Source organism: Oncorhynchus gorbuscha, linkage group LG18, assembly GCF_021184085.1.
Source record: "Oncorhynchus gorbuscha isolate QuinsamMale2020 ecotype Even-year linkage group LG18, OgorEven_v1.0, whole genome shotgun sequence".
In the NCBI taxonomy this organism is placed as follows: Eukaryota; Metazoa; Chordata; class Actinopteri; order Salmoniformes; family Salmonidae; genus Oncorhynchus; species Oncorhynchus gorbuscha.
Genome location: NC_060190.1, coordinates 17,601,625 through 17,610,638, shown reverse-complemented (window position 1 = coordinate 17,610,638; position 9,014 = coordinate 17,601,625). Strand labels below are relative to the sequence as shown.

The window sequence follows — 9,014 nt, the reverse complement described above, 5'->3', positions numbered from 1 at the left end:
ACAGCATAGAGTAAATACATTATCAAGCATAACGCTTGAGAGATAAGAGTTCAGGCGCATGTCTATCAGAGCAGAGGGAGAGAGATCATAGAAATTTAATCTCATTCTAGTTACAGTGCATTTGGAAAGTGTTCACACCTCTTCACTTTTTCCACATATGTAACGTTGATTTGAACCTTCTGGCCAGCTAGTGGGTCAGGCGTCGCCCCACTGTTTGATTCATATTGCGTGATTTCTGATGATAGTTCTGGATAATATTGACTGATCACAATTTTAAGGGGTGGCCTACTAGCTAGTCGAAGTGCCGGTGATGATGCTGAACAAGGCAGTTAACCCACTGTTCATAGGCCGTCATTGTGAATATGAATTTGTTAAATAAAATTTTACAAATGCTGAACTGGCGGGATAAGCAGCACTGCCTGCTAAGGCATCTCCACCTGGAGCAGTTTGCTTCTCACTCCTCTCATCCGGCACCAGGGCCGGCCCTCCCATTAGGCAAGATTAGGGTGCCTTGCCCCAGCCACCAGCTGGTAACAGGTGCTGCAGTTCCCACCCCCACCCCAGTCATGCTTCTCCCTAAATTCACTCCCACTATCCTTGGTAGCTATGGTGATACGTGAGTTTTTACAGGATTATCCAATTGTGAAACATAAAAATAAAAAAAATCTGCCAATTAAACTATTGTATTGTTTTTTTGTTTGTGATTTAGAGGATGAATGACTAGGGCAGTAGGCTAACCTAGCCTGCTAACATTGGCTAGCTACTAGTGGAAATCATTTTATCTGAAAGTAAACTAGAGATTCTCAGAGACAAACTATCAGGAAGCGAATATATATAAATATATAAAACGAATGAGAAAAGAGGGACAATCTCTAAGCCAAAGAGATTCGCTGATGAAATTGATCAGCTGTCCATCAGCCAGTGTGGAGAACAAGCCTCCAAGGACAGGCCATTCAATCGCAGACGGACTAGCCCGTTGGCTGGTTCTAGCAGCGAAGAGGGCAAACCGGAGGAGTACGAGCCTTCCACTTCCACGGATGATGAGAGTTCTCTGGGTGGACAAGAACAGGTGATCACACCTAACAATGCCGGGGGAGACCTTAATATCTGGGACCCAGACAAATAACATGAACAAAAAACAAAAGATTGAAATGCTTCTTTATGGGATATGTTATGGCAGGCTGAGCCACATCAGGATAAGGGAAGAGGCTCATAGCCCTGATACGCGTAACTACCACCCATAATATTGCGTTACGTAGGACCACCGACAGGTTGAAAGAGCCAAATAATGGGAACTTTGAGGTTTGTGGAAATGCTGGGTATCTTTGATTTCAGGACCATGAACAGCTACAAAGACAAAACATTGCTGACTGCAATACAGCAGAGGAAAGAGGCCATTCTAGGTGGGCCATGAAATGCTGAAAATGTAAATTAACAAAGAAAAATTAAACTGGGTCATTGACAGAAAGCTTCTTTTACACTGCTCCAGCAAAGCGAGGCCCACCATGCATTTATGAAGACACTTGTTTCCACATCTTAAATGATCTCTTCTACAGGAATATTAAATTGATAAATGTGCAAAAATTAATTTTTATTGTAACAATTGTGGGGTTGTGCCATGTGTTATAACATGTGTCATATTGTTAGTAAGAAACTGTTTCCTACTATAGGCAGCATAATGATTGCAACATGTCAAATTAAAGCAAAATTCCTTTATGCCCAGTAAGGGACCTCCTATATTTGCACACGAGCACCAACAATTTTTATGGGCCTAATCTTAGAATTGGACCCTATGACAGCTCTCATATTCAAATTTTAGCAGTGGCTTTAAAATGCTCCCATAATTTCTCCCCCAGATTATTCATGCCAAAAACATGGCATTTAAATTGAAAAAATATAGAGTCAACACTATTCCATTTCTAAATTGATAACTTTAAGCATAAAATACATCATGACCCACAGATTGATTTATGTATTAAAATGTAAAATGGTGATTAACGGTCAACCCTGGTTTTGGTAGTTGACTGCCAACGCCACCTGTCGTTAACACCATGCCGTTGGTGACACGAGCCTGAGATTTAAAGATTAACTGCTCATCAGTGGGGTCAGTCACTGAGGGAGCCCAAGGAAGAAGTACACAAAAATACAAATACAAGACATGGCTTGTCAAAAAAAACTGTTTAATTAAATTACAGAATGCATCAACTACAGAGGACTTCTGGACATACGGGTCTTTGTAAACAGCCAGTCCTATGATTCCTTGTGGCACAAGCATGTGCAGTAACACACTGCTACATTGACAAATCTTCTCATAACTCCTTATCGGGTGTTCACCTGCAAGACAAGGGTAAAATATTATTACCATATAAAGGACAATTTAAGTGAAGGGGGGGGGGCTTTCAATAATTACAGCAATGTGTTTTTTTCTGCTGTTCTGTTCCATACTAAAAAAAATCTATCATAATTTTTAAAAGGCATACAAGATATAATGCAGGTTTAATGAGAGATCTGGTGGAGATCTCCACCAGAGGGTGGTCTGGTCTCTTACCACGTCATCAATTTTAAGGATGCTGCGGACCGTCTCGGTGGCGAGGGTCAGAGCGCTGACAGACACCAGCAGAGGCTGCACCACCAGCTCCTCTAGAATGTTGGAGATACCGCCCTGAGAGAGGAATGGGGAGATCATTACCCCAGGGGTGTTTAACCAGATGTGAAACATTTCAAACGATGCAGAGATGTAATTAGAGGAGACGAGTCAAATCCCCATTCTACATGATAAACAATCCCATATCTGGTATGCAAACTGCAGTAATGTAAATCTGAACGACACTCAAAAATGAAGGTCCTGTATCGAGCTGGTGAATGGCTGGGCCACAAGAGACTACAGCCAATGAATAGGCAAATAAGTTTACTGCGAGCACACCAGGACAATGAGGTGTTGTCAAGGCGTGCCTCTAGCCTCAGGAGAGTCACATTTGTTCGAAATCTGAAGGTTCTCAGGATGCAACGTTGAACAAACTATGGCAGGGTGACAATAAGCATCAAACAAAACAGAATCCAGGAGTGTGGCAGGGCCGTACCTTGCGGACATTGATCCCGGCAGTCTTCTCGCCTTGGGCGTGCCTATTGCGGAGCTCTGTGACAGTGGAGATTGGGTTGAGGCCAGCGTTCTCGGCCAGTGTGGACGGAACAACCTCCAGAGCGTCTGCGTAGGCCCTCACGCAGTACGCTTCCATGCCTGGCAGCGTGCGGGAGTACTCAGCCAGACGCAAGGCCAACTCGATCTCAGGGGCGCCGCCACCGGCGATCAGAGCCCTGGGAGGGAGAGAAAGTCAAGGTATAGAGATTAAACAGAAGTGTCCCCCCATTCTGATAAACTGGTGAAAGCAAATAGGCTGTAGTAGAGTGGGGCGATAGGGACAAAAATCCATACGGCAATAAATTAACTGTATTAATATATGTTAATGATAAATTTACAACATTGTGAACCACTGTTATTCACATGTCCAGTATAGGCTACCTACAGTAAGGAACTGCAAAATGCCCATGATAAGTGGTTGGTATAGTCAGAGTCGATTTTTTTTGGTTTATTGTCAAAGCTTGAGGCTATAGCGCTAACATATACTACATTTTCAGATCAGATTGAGTGAAGGATATGGGGATGGAGATGAACCCCACTGATAGAAGTTATCCAAACAAGGAATTTAATGAATGCATAGAAAATGGTTATTAGCAAATTACTAAGCTGGTATATACTTTGGTGCCCCCCCCCTCTTTACTCTGTAATAAAAACGGAATTAGATCTGACCAAACTGGATGATATCAAAACAGAAATATCTATGGTTGGTTTCAAAATCTATTGGGATCGAACACAAGATCTTTTAAACTCTGAAACAAGGTGCACATCCGTCACAGCTATTTTAGGCGTAGTTGCAGTCTCTCAGAGGAGTATGTTCCTCTCAACAGGTCCAGAGCCAGGGGTGAAGCCACTGACCCAGGTTGAAGAGAGGGTTTCTCTGTCCCCCGGAAATGGCCACTTGTGACATGGACAGCCACGAGTGGGCAAAGCTTAAAGGGACTGGTGCTTACTTTTCTATGTAATAATGCCACATATGTCACTGCATGCATCTACAGAGGCAAGTGTTGCTCAGACAGCAGACCAGAGCGGCTGCAGTAACGCACCTCTTCTTCACCAGGCAGCGGATGACACACAGAGCGTCGTGGATGGAGCGCTCCGCCTCCTCGATCACCAGCTTGTTGGAGCCGCGCACAACGATGCTCACAGTCTTACCGGGGTTGGTGCAGCCTGTGATCTATGGAGAGGAACAGGCCAGAGAGAAACAGCATGAATTTACTTTCAATTGGAAATTGAAACCAGACGCATGCCAAAGTTATTATGCAACATGCTGACCAGACCAGGACACGCAGGTTGAAATATCAAAACAAACTCTGAACCAACTATATTCATTTGGGGACAGGTCAAAAAGCATTAAACAATTATGTCAATTTAGCTAACATGTCCTGGGATAAACATAGGGTTGTAATTTATCTGAAATGCACAAGGTCCTCTACTCCGACAATTAATCCACAGATTAAAGGGTAAACAGAGTTGGTTTCTAGTAATCTCTCCTCCTTCAGGCTTCTTCTTTAGACTTTGTGGCAGTTAGCAACCAACTTTAGCTGCATTACTACCACTAACTGGACTAGAGTGTGGACCTCAGTTCATCTTTGTCACCCACGTGGGTATATACCCCTATAAACCAATGAGAAAGGAGAGGTGGGACTTGCAGGGTCTCAAATAGAAAATATTTCTATTTTAGTGCGAGCATTATGAGTGCAATGACTGAATAGCATGTGCGTGAGCGTTGCAAAATACATTTACACGCGACGCGAAGGGTGTGGTTAGCATGTTAGAATAAAATTCTGAAACATTCAGTCGTTATTACATTGAACATTTAGAGCAAATAATTTACATTTTCATTCAAGGTTGGAATACACGTAGTGACCATTTTAGGGATTGCATGTAGCCTGTTTGATGACCATTTAGTTCCAAGGGTATTATCATTAGGGTAAAACGTGGGTATTTTGACAAGTCTTTCTTCCACATGCATCGTTGTGATGGAAGCAAGAAAGCAGTCCCGTATCCCAAGCCTGGGAGATTACTTGAACCAAAATTGCGATTAGTTTAAGTGAATTTGTATACCTTGACTAGCTTGCCAGAGCCATCCAGGCTGACCTCCTCTGCCAGCTCGGCAGTGCCCATCATCTCAGGAAGGAACTGATCAATGTGGGCGATGGGCTTGGTGCCGATAGTCTGTAGGTGTGAAAGGTGGGGGGGGCAAGGTTAGCGCAGCATCAGTCAGCCAGCATTTGGCTGTAACAGAACATGACCAACAAAGTAAAAGCCAATTGAACATTATTTTTGTTTTACCTTGCAGATGAACTCAATGTCCTCCCTCTCGATCTCCTTGACCACCATGATCTTCATCTTATTCAGGAAGTGGAGGGCCAGATCGCTCAGAGCATCTCTGAAAGAAGTAGGGTCTACTTTTTAACCATGTCTACATCCGCACATCATCCAGTGATCGAATCAACAGAGAAGCAGACAGAGGTCCACCTACGTGAAGAGTCTAACATACAGTGGAACACCTAGCAATTATGCTAATGCTTGCCCTTCTATTGAATACATTTCTAGATATTGTGAGTGATTGGACAAAGTGAATTGATTACATTACAGTGACGTGAAATAATGACTTGACAGTGATAATGTGACAGTAATGCATCAGGTGTTACCTGAGGATGGACTTCTGGATGAGCAGGACGTTGCAGCCCGCCTTCTTGATCTGTTTGACGAGGTTGAGGATGTAGGCGCGCTCCTCGCGCAGCACGCGGTCCATCTGGGCATAGTCTGACACTACTATCTGGTTGTCCATCTGGATACAACACGCGAGAGGGACCAAAAAAAAAGTACATTGAGATGGAACAAAACAATTAAGAAAATTAGAAGATTGAGGGGTAATAAAAAGGTAACAAAATACTTCTAATCCATAACGTCAAGGACATTGACTGACAAGCATGGAAGCCAATTTCAACGAGACAGTCAGTGATTGGGATGACTTACGTCGGTTTTGGGCGGGGACAAGCAGAACTGGATGAGGGCGATCTTGGCCTTCTCCACACGGGACACGCTGGAGTTGACCACCTTCTGGGTCAGCACCAGGCCATCCACCAGCTCACAGTCATCAATGGTCCCACTGCAGAGAAACACCCAGGACATTATTATGGGTGGAACATCTGTCTAAGAGCACCAGTGTCTACCTAGCTGAGTAATTAACAAGAAAGCATGACGAAATCATTTGCGTTGTCGATTGATTTCAGTGGATTGTGTGTCTATTCATACACAAGCCATTGATAAATACTCCAGTAGGACATCAGTGTGGTTGTGTTGCTGATTACACAACTATGTTTTTGATGTGATATATTGTCAGAAGGTGACTGGCAGGGAAAGCAAAGTGGAGCCATTCTGCTAATTGACCGCCTGAGATTGATCTGGCACATCAGACATGTCCACGTCCCCACAGAGAGAGAACTGGGGAGTGAAAATGTGCATAGCCAAACTGAAACTTTAACTGTTGGAAGCTTCAGGGAAGGGATGGTAACGGTATGACACTGATAATACATTAGTAACCCACGGTATACTATTGGATCATGTTTTCATTAGGCATGAAATGGCAGAAAAGGAACTACATAAGGGGAGGGACTACCTGGACTTTATCAATAAGAAACGCTAATTTTCCATTGCTAAACATATTAACATTTCCTGTTGCGTGCCCTAATGAACATGACCCAGAAGTCAATCCTGTTTGTAATCCTAACATTTACATTTTGGTCATTTAGCAGACTCCCTTATCCAGAGCAATTTACAGTAGTGAGTGCATAATCTGGAGCCACCACCCTTCCCATCCCTCCTCACCCCAGCTTTTTGACAATGTGGATATCGTGCAGGTCCACGCCGGTGGCGGTGGCCGGGTCGATGACGCGCATCACGGCGTCCACGCTCATGGGCGCTAGCAGGCTGGAGTACTGCGACACCACCTTGGAGCACAGAGAGGTGGTGGCACTGTTTAGCAGTGTCTCGCGGTCGCTGAGGAGCACCGGCTGGCTCATGCCCGTCAGCACCTCCACGCCCTTATCCACCGCCTTCTGGAATGACTCAGAGATTGTGGTGGGATGGATTCCTGGTGGAGAAGGAAAGGACAGGCAGTTTGTATTAAAGCTTTTGGATGCAGGGACTCCGTTAGATTAGAACTGATTCGGGTCTAGGAGTTTATAGTGTAAACCAGTTGTCTGGTCCTAGGAGACAGCCTGGCATAAACCATATATATATATTTTTTTAACTATGTCTGCAAGACGGGTGGGATTTGTCCTTTTAATAACTATTCCATTGGTTCCTCATCATTTACCCTTCTGAAGCAACTTGGCGCATGCGTCAAGCAGGGCACCAGCAATCACCACCACTGAAGTTGTGCCGTCACCAGCCTCAATATCCTGGGCTTTGGACAGCTCCACCATCTGAAAGACAAACATAGCTTCAGACTCCTGATATTGGTGATCTTTCAAAGGGACATAGACGCTAGAGAGGAATGTTCCCAAAACATACCTTTAAGAAATAACCTTTAAGAAAATTTGAATTATCACTCAAAATGACAGTGCCTTGCCAGATGTTAGAGCAGTAATTTAACATTTCAACAACAAAAAAATGCCACAAAAATTGTTGATGACAGTGCAGAAACTTGGGAACATATCCCCAGCTCCCTTATCTTCAACCTTACCATCTTGGCCGCAGGGTGCAGCACCTGCATTTGTTTCAGGATGGTGGCCCCGTCGTTGGTGATGGTCACATCACCCTTCCCATCCTGAATCTGAAAGAATCAATTCCTCTAAGTTACAAAATGACCAAACCTTGAGAGATAGTGAAGAGAAGTCAAGATGTAAATAACTACATTTAATTACCATTTTGTCCATGCCCTTAGGGCCAAGGCTGGTTCTGATGCATTCAGCGACAGCTGTCAAACAAAACAAATCTGTTACTTCCACAAAGGGAACACTCCTCTAACACTAGGATACGGACAATGTTTACTGCTTGACTACTGAGGGGGACAAGACGACTCCAACATACTCAATTGGTTAAAGAGTACATAAATGGATGCTCATGACAGTTCATTTTGTCAATTGTTGGTCCTAACAAAGCTAGGGTACAATAATAATCTGGTCACTGTTGCTAGTTAGCTAGATTGCGCACTACTGCCAATGTTTAGAACCTTCATGATTTGCTCTGTAACAGATTCTAGCTTGCTAACTGGGTACCAACTTGTGGCTAACGGTGGCCCTGCCCAGATTGAGCCAGCAGTAGCATCCATCCATTCATTCATTCGTAAAGGGAGTGTCGCAGCAGCCGTCTGGGACAAACACAGGCGTCAGGGGTAGGTATTTATTCGTCCAACAATGAAATACGAATACTGTATTTGTAGTTTACCCTTTCCTGCGGAGATGTTACTGAAACGAATCTGCGCTGGCTTGTCACGGTCCACATATGCCCCTCGTCCTTTGTTTTTCATCCCACCACTTGGCATCTTCGGTCCAGCCATTGCTTCAGGCATCCTTACTTATTTTCTTCGGAATATGTTACTAAAATACTTTTGATGGGGACAGATGTAACCAAAAACACATAAAGGGCTGATTGACTTCAGATGGGTCCAGATTCGAATTTATCTCTCCTTCCTTCCAGAAGCTTCCAGAGCCACCGATTACGACCCTAGTAGAAAAAGGACCCTCATGTCAACTTCGCAGGCGCCTTGATATGACGTGTTTAGCTGTCTGACAATTTGCCATGCGGGTTTATATGTGGGAAGAGACTAGGCTAGTAGAGCACTGTGCGCATCAAACTATTTGTTGGGGGTACATTTTAACGAATTAATATGTATATACAGTCATGTAAATGTACTGGTAGAGAT

The 9,014-nt window shown here is 44.0% G+C and overlaps 1 protein-coding gene across 1 annotated transcript; it reads right to left on the bottom strand.

Moving 5' to 3' along the window:
- Positions 1–2,161: 2,161 nt before the first annotated feature.
- On the bottom strand, positions 2,162–8,860 carry cct4 (chaperonin containing TCP1, subunit 4 (delta)). Its single transcript, XM_046312543.1, has 13 exons — positions 8,537–8,860; positions 8,014–8,066; positions 7,833–7,922; positions 7,464–7,572; positions 6,974–7,238; positions 6,122–6,254; positions 5,794–5,933; positions 5,432–5,528; positions 5,204–5,314; positions 4,183–4,313; positions 3,081–3,315; positions 2,549–2,662; positions 2,162–2,334 (listed from the first exon to the last, which is right to left on the bottom strand). The coding sequence occupies exons 1-13, from the start codon at positions 8,658–8,660 to the stop codon at positions 2,320–2,322; spliced, it is 1,617 nt and encodes a 538-aa protein (XP_046168499.1). The 5' UTR covers positions 8,661–8,860; the 3' UTR covers positions 2,162–2,319.
- Between the last annotated feature and the right edge of the window lie 154 nt (positions 8,861–9,014).

Coding starts and splice junctions, on each gene's coding strand:
- cct4 (XM_046312543.1), bottom strand. CDS start 8,660: ATGCCTGAAGCAATGGCTGGACCGAAGATGCCAAGTGGTGGGATGAAA. Junction 7,573..7,832: donor TGCACCCTGCGGCCAAGATG/GTAAGGTTGAAG, acceptor TTTGTCTTTCAG/ATGGTGGAGCTGTCCAAAGC. Junction 5,315..5,431: donor ACATTGAGTTCATCTGCAAG/GTAAAACAAAAA, acceptor TCACACCTACAG/ACTATCGGCACCAAGCCCAT.